Source organism: Nymphaea colorata, chromosome 2 (genome assembly GCF_008831285.2).
Source record: "Nymphaea colorata isolate Beijing-Zhang1983 chromosome 2, ASM883128v2, whole genome shotgun sequence".
Classification (NCBI taxonomy): domain Eukaryota; kingdom Viridiplantae; phylum Streptophyta; class Magnoliopsida; order Nymphaeales; family Nymphaeaceae; genus Nymphaea; species Nymphaea colorata.
Window position 1 is genome coordinate 30,818,713 of NC_045139.1, and position 25,993 is coordinate 30,844,705.

Consider the following 25,993-nt stretch of genomic DNA (forward strand, 5'->3'; position numbering starts at 1 on the left):
TTTAATTGCCTATTTCCTATTTGATGGCACACTTCTCAATCTTCTGTCATCCAATAACACGAGCAACAAAAAACAGAAAAAAGAAGACTATGACCTCTACAATCTATTATACTTCATACCAGCAGCTAATAAAGAAAGAAACCATACAGTCACCACAAATCAGCACTTCACTTCAGAAGCTAAGAAAAAAGAAAAAGGGAACCGGTATGGCAGGAGAAGGTAAGGACAGGAGAGGGCTAAATTCCATGGACGTCTACTCCTTGCATAATTCCCAATCGTCCATAAGACAGTTATGACATTGAAGATCTAAGTCTCGAGGCCTTAGTACATCAGCAGCGACTAAGCAAGCCTTCACGTTTAGCGTGGCTTTCTCCTGCTGCTAATCTTCAAATAAGGAAAAAGATTTTGCTTTCAAGTACGAAAAAATTTATTCGCAACAAAGAGCTTGGCGGGATCGGACATGAACCAGGTCCGATTCACCGTTGGAACATTCTACGAATTTACGTCCGTGACTTAGGTTTCAGAAAACTGATCAATTCGGCAAGAGGAAGAAAAAGATCAAATTTGAAAAGAAGATGATTGCTACTGGCCTACATAGTAAGGTTCCCACAGAAACGTGCAGTACAAAACTGAAAAACGGAAGAAATTGAGGTGTTGCCCCGAGGAGACGGAACAACCACTTCTCTCCGTCAGGTCCAAACAAGAAATCATATTCCCTAAAAGAATTATAGAATGCATCTTCAAACGATGTCCTGCTATTAAGTTCATTTTCTTCCTTTCCAATCATCTAGAAGGAGATGCTTAGGGGAGTAAAAGGCGCTCAGCGTTTGCCACCACCACCACCAAGCTTTGGTCCTTTTGGTGCAGCAGCCCTCCCCAAGTTGCCCTTTGGCTGGGACTTCTGGGACTTGGCCACCAGCTCAGCCTTCTTGGCCTTCTTCTCATCCTTGGTTTTCTTAATCCTCTCCTTTATTTCACTGCATAAAAAACCAAACCCACGTAAGAATCCTCAGGGCCGAAACCATCACTAAAAGATTACTGAAACGATGCTAAGGAGGTCATGGAAAACTGAAAGGCTCCTGCAATCTGTGAAATAGAAAATACAGCGCTGGAACCTGTTCGTATAGTGCTTAAAAATATATGCAGCCTACAGGATGTGGTGCTAAGCAACCAGCCAAGGGTCTATACAGACGCACAAGTTCTCCCTGGTTTTCATGTGAAGGCAGCATATCTCTCCACCAGGGAAGCACGGCGATCCGCATAAATGGGGAACAGATGAGCTTGAAGTCATATAAATAGTGAAAAACACAAGTTCACATACCGAAGGGCAGCTTCTCTTGCCGCATCTCGAACTTCAGCCTTCTCAGTCCTTTTCTTCTGAATTACTTCAAGGGTAGCGCCAACTATCGACCTAGAATATGACTTCTTGGTGGTACGTCTCCTCTTCTTCACAGCCTCAGCATGTAAGTCCTGGAGAATGGATCAGGTTCACTAGTCAAATAATAGAGGATCATTTGGAGGATCTAAGGGAAAACACCAGATAAAACAAGAATACTGAGAACAATATAAAAAGCATAGAAGGAGAGCTCCAATACATGAAACTAACCTTCTTATGCTGCTTCCTGTACATAGCCGTCCAGGTAAGCTTTGACGGCTTCAAACGATTGTGGAAGTACCTCTTGCATTTTGAATTGGCAAAAAGGAACACCTACAAGGGTAGCAAAAATAGCTTCATTATTTAAAATACTCGTTAATGGAGATGGGCTCGCTAACAATTTACACTTAGACATGACCCTAACCAATAAAAATACACATGTTGAGGCAAAAAATCTGTTCCAATGTGGAACAGTCCATGTACCATGAAGAGAAAACTAACAAAAAGATGAAATATTATCAATTAAATGAAGAATCACCATTGTGGAACAACCTAAGGGAACTGACTTTTTATTTAAATTGTTAATTGGAACCTGTAATAACTAATAACTATAAAGCATGCCTACATGGAAAACGAGCAGCAAAAGTTTAAGTACGCTTAGAAGAAACATTGGTGATCAAAACTAACAACAGCAAATAAATAATTCAATTGCATTTGACTCCTAATGCATCACACCCGACCGAATGTTATTGAAGGCTTGTATGGTCAAGTAGGTGTAGAAGTTCATCTTCAAAGAACATGGAATGCTAAGTCCACAATCCAACAGAATTTTGCTGTCCAAAGTGATGTCAAGTTAGTCTAGAAACTCGTCTTCTAAGAATATTGTATGCTCAATCCACGTTTCAGTGCCAGTGGAAATGTGTGGCGAAGAACCATTTTGTTAGTACATGTCAACACGGCAGCATTGGTCATCACCTGAGAATCTGACCGTATGAATCTGATACCCTTGCCAGGGTAAATCTTGGCACCACTGAATCGGCAAAGCTCGGTCCTGAAAACAAGAGAAGAAACAATGCACTTTCAGCCAATAAAGTCTAAAAATATATAGTTCTAGCCGATGGTATGCAATTCCATTTTGCTATATAACAATCAAAATAAATCCATCAACAATTTCTCCATGAAATCCCCAATTATCACAACCCCAAGCTGTTATCAACTTGATCCACCAATACTGAATAAGCATCCTGAAAACAACATGCTAGAGTTCTTCATGAAGCAGATCTCTAGTAAAATGAATATAGATAAAGCAAACAAAAGACAATTTGAATAATATAGTAATCACCATAACCATATAAAAAAACTTCCTCAAGCTCAAGACCTACTTATACACAGTGTCTTTCATCAAACAACCTTGCATAGAAGCAATTATTACAATAAAGGTTTTCCTTGATCATTGGGAAAACATGCTACCGAGGAGCCAAAACAACCAAGTGAAAACCTAAGCATGCGTGCAGCTAATATGCTAATTTAGCTAACATAGTTAGGACAACTATAGAATGGTGGAGGTGATTGTTTGAAAGCGTCAAATGGTAACAGATAGCAATATTCAAGAGGATCTATTGAAAGCAATGAGAAAATATCCCGCTGCAACCTTAAGCAACAAGCCTTCCAGAAAAGAAGCTGAAGTTCAACAAACCACGCAACACGTTCATAAATCGCAATCTCTAGAAAAAGAAGAAAAGAACCATCATGCAGGCAGAGACGGTAGACAAATGCACGAAGAGAAAATGTATTAAATCCAATATCCATCGCTCAATCCCCATTTTGCTAAAGGAAGAAAGAATGGACAGAAATGAGACATTCACGGCAGAAAGATGCTAACTGACGGAAGATTTCAAACAACAATAGCAACCGTCCATCCAGAAGACAAAATCTATTGGTTTGGACTTCCCATGTGCAAGGAAAATGTTCCCATGTGCAAGGAAAATGTTCCCATGTGCAAGGAAAATGTTAGGACAGGTGGAACAAATAACCGATAACGTTTTTTCATGGCAACAAGATCGAAATCGGTCGACAATGTCTGTTCCCGATCTGATCTCAGATCTCAAAAACCAGACGTTCTGATGCAACAAAATCGTAACATACAAAATTTTTTACTGTTCCGGCAAAGCGCCAAGCAGTTGCGAAATTTTTCGGGGATGAAGCTGATACGAGACCATTTGACCGTAAAGTTGCTGAGAAAACTATCAAAAGTTCATGAAACTAATATGTGATCATTTGACCGCATAAATGCTGCGAAGTCTCGGAACAAATCACAAACCAAGAACCAAAATAAAACCTAAACGACAATATAGACGATGAAATCGTCAGGGAATGAAAGAATGGAAGGAAGATGACTGTAACAAAAGAAGACATACTTGAGAACCATGGCTGCCCGCTCGCGCCCTTCAGAGAGACTCGGCCTCCACCAGAAGCAAGCAGCAGCGGCAAAATAAGGCGCAAATTTCCCATCAAACCCTAAACCCTAGCCACGAAAAATGGACTTTCTCTTTTTACGAAATAGCAGCTAAAATTCTCCACATTTCGAAAGTGGTACCTGCAGGCATGGGCTGGCCTATGGTGATTGATGAATCAGATTTTTGTCGAACTTGCATATATTCGAATCCACCTTTACATTTACAATATAAAATCGAATCCAGGTTTACATTTACAATATAAAATCCAGATCCTGAATCGATATAATCGGGTATTTTAAATCTCAGAAAAACAAAATCTAAGAGGGTGCAACAGTAACAAGGTTATTACTCTTAAGTCTAACCAAATAACCTCTACCAATAACTATTTGAATCTAATTTGAAAAAATATATATATAATAAGTCCAGAAATCAATTTCGGATTTACAAACTCAAAGATGTATCAAATCCACCATTTAACTTAGATGTTGAAATATTTTTTATTGAAAGCTTTATCAAACTTACTTAACTATGAAAAAGTTAATTTCAAGAAAAAACGTATATAGTTTTCAGCGTTCCGTTTGACACGTTTTCATTTTAGAAAGAGAGAGAGAATTACACATGAAAATAGCAAAAATCAGCTTTCCGTTTAAATGCTTTATGTTTAAAATAAAGTCAAAGTTTTAGTCCAAGAAAGAGGTTATTTACGTTCTTAAAGTAAATCCGTTTTCAGATCTGATATTCACTCCAATTTCGAATCCAATACTTTATTTTCACTCTGCATTCAGTTGAGAAATTAAGAAAAATTACAACCAATCAGAATTTTTCCTCATCTGGATGAACTTATTCTACGAATTCATATCGGAACTAATTTCATAAAGCAAACCCTTTGGACTCTATGACCCATCAAACTCGTTTAGTAGGATCGGAGTACCCAGTAAAATTTTATTCCTTTTCACCTATATAGTCAACTGAGACACAGAAGCCTGGGATACAGTGAGGCAGACCTGATCGTTGAGTATAAATTCACGGGGATCGGAATTGCAAACTCAAAATCACTCTCAACCTATCTGGATTAGAATGAACTCAGGATGATGATGAATAATTAGATCTAAATTTTATAAATTTCAGATGAGAAAAAAGGGCCCAAAAGTTCAATGAACTCACGATGATGATGAAGAATTAGATCTAAATTTTATAAATTTCAGATGAGCAAAAGGTTAAAAAAGCGGCCCAAAAGTTCCTCCATTCTCCCTTGCATCCAGGGCCTTAAATTCGAGAAAAAAGCTCAACCAAAGACAAAGAAATGAAAACTTTGGAGGGTAAATGTCATCTTGTTTATGTGTCTGTACAAGAGAGAGAGATCCATAAGTGCACGTTTGATTGCCCAGATAGGCACTTCAGTATGCTTTTCTTGCCTAATGAAGCTGCTTTTTATGAATCCAATAGCACAGATTAACACATTTAAAGTCATAAGACATGGAAATTATGAAACTTTGGTGTGTAAACTGAATTTCATGAGCCAGCAAAGATAAGACCAGAATTAAATGATTTTATGACAGTGATTTATACTCAATTTATTTTCAAATTCGATAGATATAGATAATCTGAGTTCAATCCATCCAGTTGGAATCATCAACAACCTAACAAGGAAAAGACGGTGACAAAACCATATGATTGATGGTGAATCAATTGCTTTGATTATCCAATCCTAAGAGGGTATGAGTGGTTTACAATTTTACAGAAAAATAATGATAACGAATACAAAGATGTAATAAATTATGAGGATATTTCTACAGTTTGAGCAATATGATGGGAGCCGCAATGTGTCAAAAAATGCATGTGATAGCGTCTCATAGCCACCCCCCATACATGTGATGAAGGAATCGGTGACATTCTGTTACTGCCAAATGCCAATTTTTTCTCGTCTACCTAGCCAAGAAAAGTCTCAAAATACCTCCGATAGGTTATTCATATGGTCACCGTCGGCCTCTGCCTCGGCCTCGCCCTCGGGGTTTGCTCCTACCTCGACTCCAATTTTTGCCACCTCTCTTATGCCTATGATGAAACTCTTCGCTATCAGGTTTAAGGCCCAAAGACTCGGTACCTCGCCTTTTCTCTTCTGGTTCATCATCGTCAGGATCTCTCTTACCACGGCTCTTTGCAATGAATGACATCTCCCGCGATCCACCAGGCCCTTTTTTGACAGTAGCCGCTTCATTTTGAGCCTGCTTTTCAAGGGCGGCCACCCTCTCCTCCATAGAGAGAGCCTCCTCCTTCGAGAGGGAAGTTCCACTCCAGAATGCTTCAGCATGGCGTGCATCCTTTACCTCATAAAGCCTGCATCAGTTTAGATTATTCAATATTAGTATATACACAGACAGCATATCGTGGAGAGAGAGAGAGAGAGAAAACGGGCTCTGCTCATTTGGTAGGGAAAACTTGTAAATAACGGCCAGCTCAAAAAGCACCAGTTGTTTCTTGCCGCAATATCGAAATTGGAAGCAACTACTGTTGCGAATGAGAGAGTTCAAGGATGCTGTCATACAGAAGCATAGCCAATATCCAGCCATTGATGGTAGTCTATTGGTATAGCCAGATAATATAGCTTCAATCATGTTGAAATTTAGAACAAAATTATTAGTGGTATTGTTCCCCAAATTAAGCTCCAACCAACTTTGGGATAGCATTAACTATGATCCCATTCGGACTGAGGACGTGGAATCTGCATTTAAACTCCATTTGCTTGCCTGTACCATAAACTTTAGTTTACGCCTCAAAAAATACAGATGAAACGCATAAGGTCGTTCCTGATGGATGTGCTATGGCTACAGGAAAATACAAGGTGAAAATCTGTAAGAAAAGATAATCCACCCCGAAAAGATTGCATGGGAAATTTTTCCTTGAGAAAGAGATGGACTATGGTTTTATATTTTCTAATTTCCTATTCAATTTCCTTCCCTTGCCCCATGAAACGGACAACTCGGTGGTTTAATCCTTCAGGATAAAAAGGAAATTACAAATAACTGGGATCATACCTTGGAGCACGTGCAGCTCTTCTCCTACTTCCATCGTCATCCTCTACCTCATTTTCTGATGAGTTGAGACTTGATGCCTCAGAGCCACTCATGTTCCCCTCTTCATCATCATCAAGGACTGGATCAAAATGTTCCTCAATCGATGATGGCTGCTGCTTAGAAGAATTGGGATGAAGCGCCAAATATTCAAAGGAATGCTCATCAATTTCAAAGTCCTGTTACAGAAGTGGGGAAACAATGAATCCCTTTCTCCACACAAATTAGTACTATTTACAAGCTGAGAATAGGCCTGACTTCGGGCAGCAATACGGAAAAAGCATCAATAAACCAATTGCAATTAGTTACTCGTCTTAGATATGGTTAAGATGAAGGAAACTCTAGACAGGATAATGACAACAGAGACGTGAAATACCTTGTCTTCAAATAGTGCTGCAAACCGTTCATCTTTCAGCAGTTCATCACCCAGTCCCTTCTTTTTCTTGGATTTCTTTGCATCGGCATCTGTTGCATTCACTTGACCTTCATTGGCTTCTGCATTTTCAAGCAGACGAGCAGCGAGAACCTTGTTCACTTTAGGAAGTTTTCTCTTTATCTGCATGTATAAGGGAAAATGAGCTCTCACGATCTTAACAATGTAAAATACATAATAGAAGTACCATGCGTCATCAATTCTGCTTTTATATGATAATAGTTGGTAACATCGAGAACAGAAGCATAGCTCACTGCATCTACATGATCACAAACCGACAGCAAGATCAGAAAAGAACATTGATCTCAACATTGGTGTAACTGATAAACATGCATACCCAGTCTCCGTCCTGCCTTTTGCAGAAAAGAAATTGCAGTAATTGGCAATTCTCGCTGTGAAAGAGTTTTAACAATTTCAAATCCAGGTAACTGATTCCCAGAAAAGCATCTCAGAATAAATATGAATACTTGTTACATATCATGATATTGAAAATAAAATAATAAAGGCAACATTTCTGAATAGTTAAGATTGTTAAATAGAAAGACAGTAAAAAATGAAAACATTCTAAAATGTTACTTCTGACGATCTTAACAGAATCTGAAATAAGATGGCTTAGTTGATCTACTTTTGAAAGAAATTGCTGAGCCCCACCACATGGGGGATTAGCCAATTCAACTTTGTGTAGATGTATTAAGGACCTGATTCTGAACGCGGGCAGATAGCAACTTCAACATCAGGTTTATTAATACCCTTCAAGACTAGACTAGAGTTGCACCAACTCCATGATCAATTATAAAACCAAGATGGAATAATTTTGTAGGCGTCACTAATTGGCAACAAAGCTAAACAAGTTAATCCAACATCCTCGGTCTTGATGAGAAAGTTCCCAAAAGAATTTGACCTTTTAAATATATTTTGGCTGACTGGATGAAGACTGAATCAGCACAGGAATCTTGGGTCAATGCACTCATGCATAGCCATATAGAGACATTTAGCAGATGAAACTATATACACTTCAAAGTATTCTGGACACAACTTTTCAAACCAAATTTGAATAAGTGCAACATGACTAATACTCCGGTGCACAAATAGCAAGAAAGATCAATAGGTCAGGGAAACTGAACTGTAATTCGAGCAGCACGTTCTTTCTCCATTTTCTCTTGTATCCGTTGCTTACGGTAAGAATCATATGCAAATGGATCTGCCAAACATAGCGCCTGTATATTTACAACAGAAGCCAAAAAAGGAAGAAAGGTATGAGTATTTTACAGTTGAGTATTTTTCCACCACTGTAAGAGTAACCATAGCAGCATAAGAGAAATCCTAAAAGAAAAAATGAAGTCCAAGAGGCCACTTCAATATTTAAATTGTAAACTGCTTGCAGAATATTGTATATTAAAAAAAAAGTTAGCAGGCTTACCTTTTGATAGACACGATAATCAATAAAGAACCCATGCATATAAGCTCTTAACAGATCAGTGCCAATCAAATTTGTCAATTTTAGGCGATCAATATCCTCTCTTGCCAAAAATTTATAGTTATCATAGATGGTTGTTTCTTCGCTCTCTTCAAGTTCTTCCTGCAGAAAGATTACAGAAGCAGTGGTAAACAATGGAAGATGACTACAGGTCATAGAGAAGAACTTGTGGTTAAAGAAAAATAGTAACAATGATGAATAATATAATTATTAAAAGATTAAAAATTTATACCGTTAGGTGCTCTAGGTAGGAGCACCACTTAGGAGCAGGTCCAAGAGCAGGAATGAAATATGCTGGTATCTGGCTGCCCTCTAGTGCCAAAAGCAGCAACCCGCTCTCACCAAAAGCGCAAACATCATTAATGGTTCCAGCTGTGGGCTCAATTCCAGCCATGACATCTCCCTGTAAGTCAAAAAGGAAAATCATCAGAGACTTTGAAAACCTTTTGTAAGAAAACATGAATTAAAATGGAGAGACCAGTTGTGGATCCTTCCTGTTAATATGCTTCAGTTTTCAGTAATCTCACATTAGCTAAAGCTTATTTGTTCCTGTGCATTCTTATCTCAACAAGATGGAATTTACCTAGGAGAATGGATCAACTATTAAATCTTGGGTGGAAATCTTCTTTTTTGCAACTCGGACTCTTCAATAATCCCAATTTATATTTATGTTAATCTTTTCCCCAGAATGAATTAATTGGTCTTTTTCTTCATATTAACCCAATTTTAGTGAGTCGTTATTTTTAATCATACAACGCTGATTGACTTTTCTTCTCTTATATATATATATATATATATATATATCATTTGTCCTCATAACTCAAGCTGGGTATGGAAAATACGTCAACTCGGTTTCATCAATTTGCAAATTCTTCCTGAGCTAGTTAAAAGAATGAAATTGGCTGATATTATGACAATACTACAATAGTAGGTATTGAAGAATCAGTCCATGAAATTTCATTGAATTTGAAAAAAATTGTATTTAGAAGTGATCTGTATGGAACTGTCGACGCATCTATCTGTGTCGGATATTACTCCTTTAATCGTGCATCACTGAGCTATATCATACTCCATATATGCTGACACACATCCAACTAATTATTTAATTTGCTTTAACAATGCTACCTTACATAAATTGGAATGTTGCAAAAGAATGCGTAGATAAACTGGCAAGAGCAGAAAAGCTTAAAATGGTAATGACATTTTGACAATAGAACGAAAGTAAATTGATGAACTGGAAAATAAATTTAAACAGAAAAGTAATGTCATATCTGGAAAATATTGAAAAACAAAAAATCAGCATCAGAAGTATAGGGAAAAAGTTGTAATTTGATTTCGCATTATACTTTTTTGAAAAATTTAAATATGTTAACACTTCTATTTATATACTCTAATCGTGATGTGGCTTTTATTTACATCTCCACAAAAGCTTCATATAAATGTACTTTGGTTTTCTCATTCCCTTTTACAATTGATGATTTTTTTTTACACGTTAGGAGGTTCATGTATTTATAAAATGACTATGATTATCACAAGGGATTGCCTTGCTGAGATATAGCTAAGACTTTTGTCTGTGATCATAACCTTAATGAGTGGTGCTTGGATCTTTTCTAAGCACGCCCTAAATTGACAGAAAAGTCAGCTTGTCAATCTATCAATCAGCAGCTGAGTTGTTCGAGTTTTAATATGACACAACCAAGTCATATTGCCCCAATCATTCATCAGTCCCACCACGTTATATGACACCAGTAAGTGCCAAGCAGCTGAAAAGCAATTTCTTCTGCAACAAATTAGCAAAAATTAACTTCAAACAGAACACTTACCGATTCAGGGTCCCAAATTCGAACAATCTGCTTGTCGGTAGTAATCATTTTTGGTCTGCCAGTATTCAGTGTCTGGTGCCACTTGATATCCAAAATGGGAGTTCCATACCTTGGGGAGGAAAACAGAGAACAAAAGAATAGCAATATTTTCAGAAAGACACTAGCAGCTTCCTTCCAACCACCATATCTTCAATTTGAGAAACAAGAATGTTGGCCAAAACAGCGATTCCACTCACATATGATCCTTAATGCGAACAGGGCATGATTGTCGCAAGTCGTATATTAAGATCTGCATTGCAGAACCAAAACCACCATATACTTATGAAAACTAGGATTCCTGAACAACAACAAATGATAAAACGTATATTTGACATTCACAAGCATATGATTACTCATCACTTTCAAAAATTAACGGATTAAAATATAGTGAAGAACAAGAAAGGAAGAACAAGTAAAAAAGCTAATATAGAGTTATTAACTGAGAGTTGCCACAAGAACAACCGAACTGTTTGTGTGCATATCAACATGACATGAGACAGTTTGCAGGAATCATTCTACTGGAACCCGCACTTTCTTCATTAAGCTCAAAAAGATAACCAACTTTTTCTCAAAAAAGAAAAAAGAAAAAAAAGAGAGATATGCACAAACACAGAGAAAAAAGTAAGGTAGATCCTAGCCCATAGCTTCCATGTTCTGTGCATTCCTAGTCAAAGCCGTCAATGTTGATATCATTCAGGTTTAGTACATAAGACCAATAGGGCCCTTAGACTAAGTACCATTTTTTGACGAAACGTGTACTTGAGTTTCGTGGTTTACAAGTTTGTCAACATTAACATAAGCATGAAAAGAGATCCCACCTACACAAAAGCTCATAAAATAAATCACCAACTTCTTAAGCAACAAAGGCACAATGTAGAATTATCTATCTAACAATATGGGATACTAGTAATAGTTCGAAACACATGAAGAAAGACAAACACAGGAAACATATATCATCTTGCCTTTCCAGCACCAGTTCCAACTGCCATCTGCAAACCTCCAATATCATCAAACTGTAAAGCAGTAATCTCCTACATGAAGTGAAAAGAAGACATTAAACTACTTTGCTCCAACAGTTGCAACTGTACAAGGAACAGTGCCTTACAACTACCTCATCAACATCACCAGCTGCTGATGCAGCATTGATCCTGCCAATTGAAGATTTTGCTCTCAAGTCAAAGCATTCCACATAACCATCCTCACCACCACATGCAACAAGCCCATGGATCATACTGGTTTAATAACAAGTCACATGTTAACACAAATAAAGCAACTAAAGTGATGTATGAGCATGTTACAAACTTCAAAAGCTCCATAATAAGGAAATAACCTCTGACGAACAACATTTATAGCTGGAGACTGAGTGCTGAGTGGGGAAACGAAACGCCCCTGAGAATTGCAATTGGAAATTAGCACTTGTATGGTCCATGTTGTGCATGATTATTACATTGTACAGACACAAGAAGAGAGGCAAAGCCGCAAAACTTTCAGCAATAACAAAATAAGGAATCTGAATAAACAAAATCTCTTGGCAAGCACCCTACTAGCGACAATAACGAACCATGCTTAACAGCTTCAAGAAGAATCAATTTAAACAAGGAAAAATTAAGATAGGTAACAGTGTCTTACTCAGTACTTCCACATTATGCTCACAATGTGAGAGATCTGATCTTTTGTTGTTTTAATTTAGACATTAATCTCTCTCATCATTGAAGTTGTGATGGGAACACTTCAATCCTATTTTAGTTAAATTGATTTTAATAGAATGAGGCACTAAACATGACTTATCAGCATAGAAACTTCCAAAGTTTTACTAGGCAATCATAAGCACTGCTCGTGGAGTCTTCGCAAGTTCTGAGCACCTCAGAAGGTTAGTTTTCAAGATAACAAGATTGTCCTCACAACAGAATTTGTAGTATACATTTGTGTACCAGATCGAACACTTCTTTCGAGAAGAACTTTCAAGAATAAATGACAAGCAAACACAGTTCTGAATAGGCTTATTGTCAGAACAAACAGGATACATTTTCAGTTTTATTATGCTATGGAGAAGGATAGTTTTGACAAATTACAAAGAAGCCTTCACATAACACCTCTCACCTCCCTTCCCCTGGTAACCACATAAGATAAAAGTGAAACAAAAGCAACTGCATGCCTTCTATAATTTCTAAAGGCCTATCTGGCACCTCTCTGTCAAGTTTCCTGAATACTGCAGCAGAAAGCTAAAATTTGAAATCACCTTTTTTGCATGGGAAAAGGTGATAACGAATTAAAAGCAAATCCAATACTAACTTGTTCCAAGTTTATTCTGTACAAATCTGGAGAAGAGGCGACACAAAGAAGGTCACAAGACCATCGATCATATGCCATATCCCGTCCCATCCTGCAAAGCATATAGGACATCCCCAGTGGTTTAGCAGACCGAACCATTTCAACCACATAAGCAGAGGAACAACGTATGCTCAATAATTTTTAGCCAAGAAATGCTAACAATTTTTCATTACTAAAGTGATTCACATAGATGATATCAAGGAACAATAGATACCAAATGTGAAAAGCACTGCTGAAAGCATTCGTTTGACATAAAGGGAGTCAATAAGAAACAGTAAGCTGCTATACAAATTTGGCCAATTACACTTCCAATATTTTCTCTACAATCCCAACAGGCATGTCTTTTTTCTCACGAACATATTAACAAAATAATGGCCCTAGTGACAAGTAATCACAAAGGCGGAATACCAAACATTATAGAAGACTGAGTGTCCCAGGAATTGAGAAACCAGATGCAAAACAAAGCCAATGCTGACCATGCAAGCCCTTTACTCAGTAAAAGTGCCATATATGGCTCAGGGAGGCTCCAGAGACGCAAAACTAAATGGAAGTGCTACCAAACAGAACCACTTGATGGGTTCCAATCTAGAGTCTAAACATGTTAATAGTTGCTTGCATTGCAGCATGGTCCTGCTGCAGCATCACAAATGATGCAAGGTCAGCTAAGCCTTCACAACTTACCCAAGCAACCCACATAAGAGCCCTCTTGTTGATCTCATTCCCCAAATGTGAAGTCATAAGCTCTTCGCTAATGAGGGCCCGTCGTCACTGTCGGCGATAAATTGTCCAAGTCTTGACCCCGTGATTCTGGGTCCAAGATTGCAGCGAAGGGATAATTTTACCTGTTTTTTAACAAATTAATAACTGTTATAAGACGTGGATCGCTGAGGCCCACTTGCTTAAAGCAACACGTTATCACTTTCATGAACATTATTTTCAAATTAACCGGGCACTTTCTAATTCCCCAATCTTTTTGATTCCTCTTCGAATCTTTTTCTTTTTACACTTCCACTCTTCATTTCATGAAGCAACCCCTTGATGGAAGGGAAGCTTCTAGTCAATAATGTCTTTTGTCTCCTTCCTTTCCAACAAATTGGCCAATGACTGAAGGACATCCGCGGCTCGTCTCTCCACGCTTTCCAAAGTTTCTTCCTTTTGTGTTTAAGATATTTCAAGTAATTATCATATTCTATAATGTCGAGAACTTGCTTTACTGATTTTGATATATGATCTCTCGTTTAAAGGGGAAGCGCTAGTGTTGCCACATGTTGATCATTGACATTAAAACAATTGCTTCGAGTTCACCATTGTCCTGTTACAACTGTCCTCGTGAATATCTTATTCAAATCAAACTTCAACTTGGAATTTTCTATTGCAAGTGAACTGTTCTTATATGCCTGCTAATGTGCTTGAACTTTGGACGCTCAGCTGAATTTGTCATGAACTGTCCATTATATCTTTTAATTCATCACCAAATGCAGCAGGTAACTGCCCGTTAGGAAACATGTTAGAGCACAATGCAATCATAATCCTCAAATGAGGAGCATCTACCCTTGTTAACATATCCAACAAGAGCTGATCAGGGGCATAAGAAAGACAAATTTAAAAGAATAAAATTATACAACCAACCTGGCACGCAACGACTTCAAGAATACCAAGTAGCAGTTCAATAAAAAATAACCAGTTCCTCAATCAAATTTAAGGACTTGGGAACAGATAACGGTCTTTATTTTGCAATAAGATGAAGGATCAGATAAAACAATCCCAGGAATAGCATGTGAAAATGTCATCCCACAAATGGCATACCTGCCCAAGAGAATTGCCAGTTCTTTCCTATGCATGGACATCAATCATGTAAAAAAAAAAATCAACTATATTTAGTTTCATTACATGGTAGGTTTTCAACCTTCATCACGGCTTAAACTTCACAATTGATACCTCATCATCCACAAATTTAGATTTTGGAACAATAGATGCAAAGTATCCCCTCGAATCCCCTAAAAGAAGCTCATAAACATTGAAGCAGAGTAGACAGATTCCACATTCACGCTCTACCCACAAAGACAGCCACTTGGTGTTCTGAAAGTTATTAGTATCCACTTACTGGCCCACAATCACCATACAGTGTCATTTCCCAACAGAACCTAGTCAACTACAAACTGATATGCAGTGAATGGTAACAAATGGATTTCACATCCATTGTTAGAGAGAATGAACACAAGATGCAAGAAGATCTATTCATGAATATCATGACACTCCAGGACAATAAAAAAAGCAAATTATCATCCAAGCTTCTTAAGCCTAAACATTCAGGAACCTGGTGTTCCTTCAAATATATGATAGAGCAAAAAAAAAATATTTTCAGATTATTATGCATGTGTCAATAAATTTAGTATGCATTTGTTAATAAACTTATTCTTCTGAATTCAATTAGAATATCCAAACTGACAAAAGTCAGAACAATATAGAGCTGCTAATACCAATGATGCACAACAACATAAACTGACATATATTCTTCTGTGAAGATTGACTTGTGATTATACCTTGGGATCCGTAAGCTGTAGTGGCTTCCATATTTTGCATGTAAGCAAACTGAGCGATCGGAACACAGAAATGCTAATTTTGAATAGTCTTCAGCAAGTACCTAAAAAGAATATCTTTTTCGGCCATTAAAATTTCAAAGCCTTTAAATCCAAGTAGGAAAGCATGCACACATACAATAAACAAAAATTTATCCATAGAACTACGGTTCAGGTGTCCATAATATACCGACATGCAAATCACTGGTATATTGCAATTCATCCTATAAAGAAATTTCAATGCATATAACATAAATACAATAATTCACCTGGAAATTAACTATCTCAGAAATCAGGTGCCTTTCAAACTTCAACGACAATTCCCTCAACTCATATACTTTAACCTGTGGTGGATATACACCTGGATCCACAAACAAGATATTTACACATGAAACTCAAGTTTCAATTTAACAAAAAAGCAAATAAGATTAGGCCCCTATCAAGGGAAAAATAATCACATGGATAGTGATGGAAGCTTCTCTGCTGCCTATGATTGACCTAACACCTTGAGAATACAAGAAGCAGGCTTAACGGTTTGAACAGCATTCTCACCTGAGGCAATAAGATACTCTCCGTCGGGTGTTGCTTTAATTTTAGTTGTTGCAGTCTCAAATCGCAAATCTTGAATCAATTCTAACCTTCGCCTGTAATCTATATGTCACAAAAAAATCAAAAACAACTCCAAGTGTCAGCTCGATTCACATCGGCTCGAATGCGTGCACACTCGCTATTCAGCATCGACAAAAGAAGTCCATGATATAGAAATCAAGAATGTTCGGGTCAAGACCTTTATCTTTGCGAAGAGCCTTCAATTTCTTCGGCGCAAGCCACGTCGCTGTCGACCGTTGCCCTGAAACCGAGTAAATCTTCACGCCATTTACGGAAGAAACCTTCAAACCTCCATGGCTGCCCATGGCGAACGACACCTCACTAAAGAGGATAACTGGAATAAACTAAATCACGAATTTGAGTAGCATAATTTAACCAATTCCAACTGCAATTCCTACACACGGTCAAATAAAACCCAGCTGTTAGGCTCCCGATACACGGAACGAAGAATCAGAAGAAGAATAAAACGAAAGCAGCTACTTGCAGCGCAAAGATATCCGTAGAAAGTAGAGACTGGTGTTCTGAAACCCTATAAGTAACAAAATAAGATGTACTACGAATACTCGTGGAAAGTAGAAACCGATGTTCCGAAACCCTAGAAGTAACAAAATCAAATGTATTGCCAAAGTAGATGTAGAACAGGGTCGAAAATAGAATCCAAAACCAGGCGACAGGGAGAAGGAGGAAGGGATTGCCTGCGAAGATGAAGCAGTGAAAGAAGAGAAGGCGCTCCTCAGTGCTCTGCTCGCGGTTAGCCTACTTCTGCTGCACTTGCCGTTAACAGCGGGAAACGAGTGCTGTTAACGGCGGGAAGGGAGGAGAGAAAGGAAAGAAGAAGAGAAGGGCTTATCGAAGCTGTCCACGGGGTTTTTGCCGTTCCCTGGCACAAGCGTCCGCTGGGTTCCGAGAACGCGCGGAGCGCGTCGGGTCGGCTTGATTGCAGGCTGGGCGTCCGTCGGGTACTCTGTGCTCGGCTCGATTCGGGTTCGAGTTGAGACCCGGAAAAAGGCATCAAATCGGCTTTATAAGATATCGGGTATCGGGTGGGCTCGATTAAGCTCAAGTTCGGTTCAGCTTAATTTTTTTAATACGTAATTAATTGTATTTATATAAAACGAACCGAGCTCAAGCTCGGGTTTTAGGTATCAGACCGGCTCAGGTTTCGGGTGTTGGGCCTGGCTCGGCCCGCTCGATGCCCACGCTTAGAGTCAGCACCCCCACTCTATCCAGCGCTGGTTTACACCTCACTTGTTTGGAATCTACTTCTTTGGATGGTAAAAGATATAGTAGCAAACCCATGACTTAGACTCGCATCTATAACAGTCTCGAGTTGACTTGCTGACTTGGTCGAGTATTTAAATAGCCGTAGGCAAGTCAGGCCCAGTAGAGCCAAGTCAGGCCAACCTTAACTCACGGTTCTTAGCGATCTGAGTTGACTTGAGTGATTCCTTAATTAGCCCGATGAGTTTGCCCACTATGGTAAAAGGTCAAGTTCCATGAACGAGAATAGATCTCGAATCATGCTTTATGAACCCCAAAAGTGTTTGTAATCATTGTCACAGGCGAGTATGTTATTTTTTTTTTAACCATAAAATGTCTGAAAACATGTTATCTAAACCTTGAAGGGTGAGAGATACAAAAGGGGAGGGGTTAAAGACTCTCTTTGAACAATAAAAAAAAGAAGCACTCACCTTCAAAAAGTAAGACATATAGCATTTCATGCAACATAAACTAGATATAAAATGTATGTAGTTTGCTTTGTCCATTGGGTAGTCAGTTTTTATATGACTAATTCAAATCTTATGGAGAATAACCTTTTGTCTAAGTCAATACAACCCCCAAAATCCTAAGGTTGTGTTTGTTTCAGTGCACTTTAAGATTACAATGATTCGAGATCCTTAGGATTTTGGACCCTCCACCCCCTCCAATCGACCCTTAAATTTGTGGTTTTTAACAAGGAACATCAATCTTAAATCTATTGATAACTACCTTCAGTTTAAGCACACCTTTTTATGCACACTTGAGGATCTTTCAAACAACCGCGTTCTAAAGCGCATTGAAAACAATATAATTTGAAACAAGCCATACTTTTGGCGTCACAAAAAAAGTAATCTCTAGTTTTAAATTTTAATCTAGTTTATTTAACTGCTTCTTTTATTTTTTACTCAAATCAGTTCATCATATTAAAGCTTGAGTGTCGTTTTAGTACTGCTTCAAATGTTGAACGTATTCGGGTGAGTGAGAGGGTGAATCCCACCACCCGAAGCGAAGCTCGAAGGGCTCCCCATTCTCTATGCCTCCAGAGTCCTGACTTGCGTCGGTGACAATGATATAACAAAACACCCTTTAACTTGGATGTTGAGCTCTACAACCTTAAGACACAGAAGCATAGCGCCCACGGGAATCGAACTAGAAACCTGTGCCTTATACAAGCTTCTAACCCGACCAACTACGCTATGCCCCTTGAAGCAAACAACTTATATGACTCTAACTTAAAGTTGCCTTTATTTTTTCTGTTAATAACTTGAACTTGAAGATGTTAAGTGTGGATCCCATGTTAGTTTGATGAACCATGGATTTACTATGTATCTTTTGCCACATCAACCAAAACATGTCATGTCAAATCTACGTTAGATACAAAGATTTCAAACCTAGAGCAATCCAAAGCTCCTTTAGGTTGAGTTTGTTTCACATGAGATATGAAATATGTAGTGAAATGTGATCCTATGAACTTAGATCTATGGATTTAAGATAAGACCACCTTTCAAACCGACCTTAAATCTATGTTTTTTAACATGTAACATGGATTTGAATTCCATGATATCGAAATCCTCAATTTGTTTAAAACGAGGATCTTCAAAACACACATTTTTATGCGGCCTCAATATGAGACTATCAAACACAACCAACACAACCATAGAATCTCAAATTTTTTATTTTTAAGGTCATGGTAACAATGGGTCCCACATAAAAGGTATCTTAGATAGGTCTTCAATATAAGTTTCAAGGCTATGAAGATTACCCCAAAATTGAAATCCACATATTTCATGTGAATCCAGGAGCTGAGCCAGAATTTTCTTCAGGGGTGGGCCGACAGTCTGACATCTGGATTCGCCAAACTGAATTCTAATACAAAAAATACATTACACAATTAAAAAATATTATTTTTTTCAATGTAAAAGAAAAAAATTTCATTGGCTAGGGTGAAGCCATGGCCTAGGCGGCCACCCCTTCCCTTTGCCTCCTGTGTGAATCTGATGTGACATGTTTTTGTTGATATGACAAGAGACTAATGGTAAAATCCATCATTTATTGAGCTAAATACCTCACGTCAGGCTTCTTTGAATTAACAAAACGTAAGATTTAAGATCCCAAGGGGCAATTTGATCTTAAAGCCACGGTTCTCCATATCAAGGATTTCAAATCCAAAGCCATCAAACACCCATAAGAGTCTTTCACTACAAAAAACATTAATAATGATTTATTGCATAACAATGGTTTATTACATATTTAGCAATAATTTGTAATGCTCTTAGTGATAGATTTAAAATTTTTACCCATACAACAACATCTCCAGCTGATTTCAATTTGATATTTAGACTTCATCCATTGACCCAAAAGCGTAGCCAAGGTAGGGGCCTGATTGGGCCCTGGCCTCATGTCAATCTTTTTTTTTTTTAATTTGCATGTAAATTTTAAAAAGTTTTATTTATTCTAAATAAAAATTATTGAAAAATCGACCCTACACAAAAATTTAGAGATTTTAATTGAATGAAAAAATCCCAACTTAGCATCTACATTGACAACCCTAATGACAAATAGAGATATTCCATCCAATCAAAAACAAACACGCCGGGTCCCATCTAAACCCGTTTGAGTGGAGTAAACTACAAGCGGGATTATTGTAACAGGACAAGAGAGAGATGAGGCAGGCGGTGCTGGAGAAGCTTCGAGATGCCGTACGGGAACAACTCCGGGCAACAAGGAACGGGGTGCTGGCCGTGACCTGTGACTGTGACCCGTCCACTACATGCTTACTCCACCGGACCGCGCGGGACACGGAGAGACGGGACCCTCCTCCCCACAAGGGCGGGCCACCCTTCTACGGGCTCCAAGCTGGCGCCATCAAATAATCGCCGATTAGTTACGGAGACCTTGTCGGGATGGCCGACGCGCTTTCCAAACGGAACCCTGTCGGCGATCTTTCTTTTTTCTTTTTAAACTTTAGTTTGGTGCAACACATTTTAAAGTCGGTATTTTGTAGCATCTTGATATTGCTGGTTGGCACGAGAAGGAAGACGTGGACGAAAATAAGTTAAAAAAAAACTTTTTTCTTGTTAAGTCTCAATTTTGCTATTTCAAAAAAAAAAAAAAAAATATATATATATATATATATATATTGATAAATACAAATCATTTGGGCAAGGGATAAAACCAGACCTCTTGCAAGAAGTATTGGAAACAAAATATAAACCTTTTAATGTGTTTATGGACATTAATTTAATATAAATAATGCTTTGATTCAAATCATTGGTATAAAAGAAAATTGATCTTTTGTACTACTAAAATTTTGATGCAATAAGAGATGTTCATTTTTTTATTATTAAGAAATATTATTTAAGTAAAAAAAACAATTAACTTAATATATGTTTTTTTCCAAATCACTCTTAAAATCATATTTATAAGGTTAAATTGAAAAAAAAATATTTATAATTAATTTTAATTGTTGAAATATTATGTAAGTAAAATCATCTTAATATACTAAATCACTTTTGAAATCATGTTTATAAGGTTAAATTGAAAAAAAAAATCATTTTTATAATTAATTTTAATGAGTATGGTTTTTCTCTCTTATTTAAGTGATTTTGTTTTTTACCAACTTATATGTATATATATGACTTCACTAATATAAATACTGACAAAAGGAGCTAGATTTGACTGAAAGTTCGGCTTCATGAAGACTCTACTTATGTGCCCAAGTGCCAACACTGTTAAAACTTGGCTTATAATCTTTCTAACCTAATTCAATCATAGAACTCGATCATGACAGTTAGGTCCGACATCATATAGAGGGTTCTTAATTTTATGATTTCACGGTTGTCCCAGTCTACCAGATCTGCTTCTTACTTGATATTGGGATTCGAATTGCAATCTGACTTAGAGGTGATCGTAGGATGATGCCCACATCATTCCAAAAAGATTATACCAACAAATTCATGCTTGAACGATAATTTGTTGTGGGATCTTATCTGGGAGACGCAAATAAATCAGTTTCAACCATCTGGAAATTCGATTTATGGGAGGTTTTGGGTAGAAAAAGAAAGAATCAAAACCAGAATCTAAAGTTAATATTGCAGCGTTGCATCCGGGTCTCCAACGCGTGACGCTTCGGTAGTAGCGAGCTCGAGTGCAATCTCTCCTCGCCGATTAAATCGGTCGATCAGCCACTTCGCCATTGTTCTCTGCAATGCAAGGCTGTAACGCTCCTCCCAGAAATAAATATCTCGTCGTCATCTACCTTAGAAGCCAAGATTTCAGGGAGGGAGAGAGGGAGATCGAGGTCCCCATAGGCCATAGTCATAAATGGGCCTCCTTTTACAGACGGTGGGCTCCTTGTCTCTGTAATTTCGCAGAAGAGAGAGGGAGAGGGTAATATCATTAGTGCTGACACAGAGAGAGAGAGAGAGAGAGAGAGAGAGACGGCTGTATCATTAGGCTTATCAGTTCACCTACCTCTTCTATCGCGAGAGACAGAGAGAGAGATACCGACATACCAACGCCCGTTGCCTCCGGGAGAGAGAGAATGAACGGGGACATCGAGAACAGGGGAGGGAGGATGCAGCAGCCGCAGCAGCCGCAGCAGCCGCCTCCCAAGGACGGGAGGAATGGGTTCTTGGTTCCCTACGTGGCGGAAACAGAGTCGGAAAGTGAATGGACGTCGTGGCTTGTCCCGATGTTTGTGGTGGCCAACGTCGCCATGTTCATTGTCGTCATGTTCGTTAACGACTGCCCCAAGAGGCGCCACCCCACCGGCGGCAGCTGCGTCGCCAGCTTCCTCGGCCGCTTCTCCTTCGAGCCGATTAGGGAGAATCCCCTGTTCGGCCCCTCATCTCTCACGTAAGTCTGGCTTCTCATCGCTCCTTTTGTTATTTGTTTTGTTTTGTTTTTCCGGCTCTTGGCAGATGGAAATTGGGAATTTGGTAAAAAGATGGGAATTCAAGCTACAATAGAACTGTTTTCTTTTCCATTTTAATTTTGCCCCTTCTGTTGTCGGTTCAGCTTCTGTAGTCCAGGGAGATCCTTAGCACACTTTTAGCTACCTTCGTTCCTACTTCTTTTCTGCCGAACCAACTAGTTGGATCTTAAGGAAGACATCCCTTGATGCACTGTCTAACGTTGGTGATTCACAAGTGGGTTTAGTTCTTGAAAAGTACAATTTGGAAGTGGGTGGGTCATGGAATTGGGTTTCTCAATACTGATCTGTTGGTCGGTAATTAATTTGGTTGTTTATTGAGCTTCCTATTGGGAAAAATCTTGAGTTGGAGATTTTCAAGTTCCATGGATATATGGCGAGGTGTCGGACTGGTATTTGAGGCTTAGCCTCTGGTACGGTTTGTTCCTCTTCGTTCTTTTTTGGTGTATGGCAGGAAGATTTCCAATATGGCTCCTTTACAGTGTTAACTCTGGATATCATGTGGAAAAGTCAAGGATCCTTTGAATATTCTCTGGCTTTTTCCCAACAAGTTTCAGTTTCAGAGAGGCCTCTTATAGTTTGACATGGGAATTGTCATTTTTGGTGTAGTACTCGCTGCTTTCCTGACAAGCGTCCTGCAGTCAAATGGTGGGAAGATCAAGTTGCCAGATTATGGAAATGAAAACTAGGGAATGCCATTTCATGCTCCATTACAAAGTTTTAGATGGGCCCCAGTAACAGAAAGTGAGTGGAAATGGTGCAAGAAGTAGTAAATTGATATTTGATACAAATAAGTAAAAACTTTTATGATCCAGTGTCAAATGATACCAAGGCCAATTTAGGGGAAACTTGAAATTCCACGATAAGAATTGTGTGGGAGTTGATGTTCCTGACAATTTACACATCCCAGTTAACCACATTCCAGATGACCGTGGACAAGACGCTGTTAGAAACCCTGTTTCTTTTCTTTTGTTGTTGTGCTATCACACTCCATGCATCTCTTAAAAATTTCTTTGAAGGGTTTTCCTTCAGTACGTGCGACTTACTTTTTCATGAGGTAGACTTATGCTGTGATTGTGTGATAAATTTTCCATGACATTTATGATGCTGCAGTTTTATGCGCGAAAGATGATCTTTCACCGGTCATCCTATGGGCTTAGGAAATGACCTCTTTGTGGAATTTGTTCATTATATTAGTTAAGTGGTGGCCTGATAAAAATCCATTTGTTCTGGTATTCATTTCCTACTGAAGTCCAGCTTTAGTGTGAACTTTCATCTGATTACTTTCTTGAAATCTCGTTTGTACTTCATAAATCAGGGCTTTTTTCAATTCGGTTCTGACCTTGATTTTGTGTTTTTTTTTTGAAAGATATTCTTACTCAATATTTTAGTTCCTCCCCAGTTCAGTCTGTATTGTGCCTTGTCGTGATTCATCAAATAAAAGTTATAGATTTGCAGTGAGCTTTAAGTTCAAGTTCACTGCCATAGGTGCTTATTAGGATGAGAGACCATAATGAATTGGCAATACTGTTACTCTGAAGCTCAATGAAGATACTGCTTGTCCCTCTGAATTGGCATATATTTTATTTTTCCCAGATTCTTATGAATCAATCACCTACGATATATATTTCATAAAGAAAGACACTGAGATTTGCTGCTAGATGGCATTTCTGTAGGCAAGAATTTGGATATTGGAATACTGTACAATTCTAATTCTGACCTTGATATTTCTTTTGCCAGGTTGCTGAAGCTAGGGGCTCTTGAGTGGAACAGAGTGGTCCATCAGCATCAGGGATGGAGGCTTATTAGCTCTATATGGCTGCATGCTGGTGTTATCCATCTTCTTGCAAATATGTTGAGCCTGCTTTTCATTGGTATCCGCCTTGAGCAACAATTTGGATTCAGTAAGTTCTCCTCCTATTCAAGCTTTAAGAATTTTTTTTCTAGGAGAAAAATTCTGGGGATTATAGGGATAATAATGCAGGGATTGAAGTTTTTATATGGTGGTCTTCCAAGCATACCTCTTGCTTAATGTACTTCCATAGGGCACCTAAATTCTGGAATTGCGAAACTCTTAAGGGCCTGGAAAGCATGTTTCTTGTTTGATAAACTATCACTACAGAGAAATTTTTAACAATTAATGGCAATTGACTGGAAGTGAAATAACCTTAATTTTTTAAAATCAAAATATGATTTTTAATTTATGCATATTGAGCAGACCTCTGTATGTTTGATGGTGAAACTTGAAAGCATGCAAGTAAACTCACCTTCTGTTAGGGACATAAGACAACTTACCTAAGGATCTAACAGCATCTGATGGCATGAAGCCACATGCCCTATGAATTCTGATTTGATTTTGTGAAGTAAAGTTTGAAGTGTTAAATTAAAGGGGGCATTTTCCTAATTCATCCCCAACTTATCTATGCAGTTATCCTTCCCTTATTTTCATTGGCAGTTCTATGCATAACATGTACTCTATTGAGAAAAATCTTTCTTTTTGTTATTTTAACCAAGATCATCACAGAGGAAGAACCAGATATTTTGTATAAGGAGAGCCGCTATTTTTCTTTCCTAAAAATTTCAGTGTGGCCATGCAGGTTTCTCAAGCATCTTTTAATATCCCCTCACTCTTCTTTTGTGTTGTTGTTTTTTTTTTTTTGGGTTTTGGGTGGGGGGAAGGAGAGATGGTGCAGGGGAAGGTGGGGTAGGAGGGTGACCATTTTGCCACTTAATTATGTCATTTGCAGATTATTTGCATGCCACTTTATTACGGTTTTTTATTTTTAAGGATATCTGTGTCAGTTGTTTGAATGGAGATTTGTTTCAACTTTCAATTAACAAATTTGCCTCAAGTCTAATTTTGACCACTTATGGCCTGTTTGGATGGAGGGAAAGAGAAGGAAAAGGAGAGGGGTGGGGGGGAGAGTAGTCAATCTTACGTCTGGTTGGTTAGTTAAGGAGGGAAAGGAAGGGAAAGCAAAAAAACATTTTTGGTTGCAAAGGAAAGGAAAGGAAGGGAAAAGGAAATGATAATTCAGTGCAAATTTTATGCATCCAAATTGGAGGGATTGAGATGGAAAGGAAAAAGGCTGCTCATTTCCTTTCTATCCGAACAAGCATTACAATCATTTCTTTCCTTTCCTCTCATTTCCCTCCCCATTCCTTTCTCCCCCTTTTCCTTTCAATTCATTTCAATCCCTCCCTTTCCTTCCCTTTTCCTTCATCCAAACATAGCATTAAGGAAAGGATGAACAATCAATAACAATAATGCATGTAGGGGATCAATTTCCTATGAGTCAGATAAATTTGTATAACATTCTCAATGAAGATACATGCTTTAAGTCATGTCTGTGGATACCAGGTACAATTTGCTGAATCATGGCGGGAGGTTTGTCTTAAGATCCAACTGTGCTTTGTTGTGATCAAACCCATCTAGATGAATGCAAATAGTGTTATGATTAGCAGTTTTATGCAGAGGGATGGTTGGATGAGATCAATGGACACCAAATGGTGAAATTCTGGAAAACATGCAGGTCTTGGGATTTGGGAATTTTTCTTTAATAAAATGGATTCCAAACTGATCCACGTTGTTCATTTTCTTTTTTTT

General features: G+C 38.2%; 3 protein-coding genes across 4 annotated transcripts in view; 1 reads left to right on the top strand and 2 right to left on the bottom strand.

Moving 5' to 3' along the window:
- Positions 1–563: 563 nt before the first annotated feature.
- On the bottom strand, positions 564–3,937 carry LOC116246885 (60S ribosomal protein L24-like). Its single transcript, XM_031618790.2, has 5 exons — positions 3,793–3,937; positions 2,351–2,426; positions 1,607–1,708; positions 1,322–1,470; positions 564–977 (listed from the first exon to the last, which is right to left on the bottom strand). The coding sequence occupies exons 1-5, from the start codon at positions 3,801–3,803 to the stop codon at positions 821–823; spliced, it is 495 nt and encodes a 164-aa protein (XP_031474650.1). The 5' UTR covers positions 3,804–3,937; the 3' UTR covers positions 564–820.
- A 1,552-nt stretch (positions 3,938–5,489) lies between these two features.
- LOC116247832 (uncharacterized) lies at positions 5,490–17,110 on the bottom strand. 2 transcript variants are annotated; one of them, XM_031620186.2, is made up of 17 exons: positions 16,889–17,110; positions 16,372–16,578; positions 16,137–16,235; positions 15,854–15,945; positions 15,549–15,649; positions 12,967–13,057; positions 12,005–12,063; positions 11,786–11,906; positions 11,637–11,705; positions 10,872–10,924; positions 10,636–10,744; positions 9,045–9,215; positions 8,756–8,914; positions 8,460–8,552; positions 7,279–7,458; positions 6,867–7,081; positions 5,490–6,168 (listed from the first exon to the last, which is right to left on the bottom strand). In XM_031620186.2, the coding sequence occupies exons 2-17, from the start codon at positions 16,496–16,498 to the stop codon at positions 5,808–5,810; spliced, it is 2,100 nt and encodes a 699-aa protein (XP_031476046.1). In that variant the 5' UTR covers positions 16,499–16,578; positions 16,889–17,110; the 3' UTR covers positions 5,490–5,807. The 2 variants fall into 2 exon arrangements, with proteins under 2 accessions (XP_031476046.1, XP_031476045.1); XM_031620185.2 differs by having other exon boundaries at positions 16,372–16,587.
- Positions 17,111–21,679: 4,569 nt separating this feature from the next.
- LOC116247834 (RHOMBOID-like protein 2) overlaps positions 21,680–25,993 on the top strand; it is a 6,176-nt gene continuing 1,862 nt past the window's right edge. The window contains exons 1-2 of the mRNA XM_031620188.2: positions 21,680–22,310; positions 24,127–24,290. Coding sequence (XP_031476048.1) covers positions 21,997–22,310; positions 24,127–24,290 — 478 coding nt within the window. The 5' untranslated portion in view covers positions 21,680–21,996. The remainder of the gene's footprint in view (positions 22,311–24,126; positions 24,291–25,993) is intronic.

Excerpts from the sequence above, each read along its gene's own strand:
- LOC116246885 (XM_031618790.2), bottom strand. Across the intron at positions 1,709-2,350 it reads TCATACGGTCAGATTCTCAG|GTGTTCCTTTTTGCCAATTC; the intron begins GTGATGACCAAT and ends CTACCCTTGTAG. Across the intron at positions 978-1,321 it reads GCAAGAGAAGCTGCCCTTCG|TGAAATAAAGGAGAGGATTA; the intron begins GTATGTGAACTT and ends TTTTTTATGCAG.
- LOC116247832 (XM_031620186.2), bottom strand. The coding sequence starts at position 16,498 with ATGGGCAGCCATGGAGGTTTGAAGGTTTCTTCCGTAAATGGCGTGAAG. Across the intron at positions 15,946-16,136 it reads AGAGTATCTTATTGCCTCAG|GTGTATATCCACCACAGGTT; the intron begins GTGAGAATGCTG and ends TTGTGGATCCAG. Across the intron at positions 13,058-15,548 it reads TACAGCTTACGGATCCCAAG|GATGGGACGGGATATGGCAT; the intron begins GTATAATCACAA and ends TATGCTTTGCAG.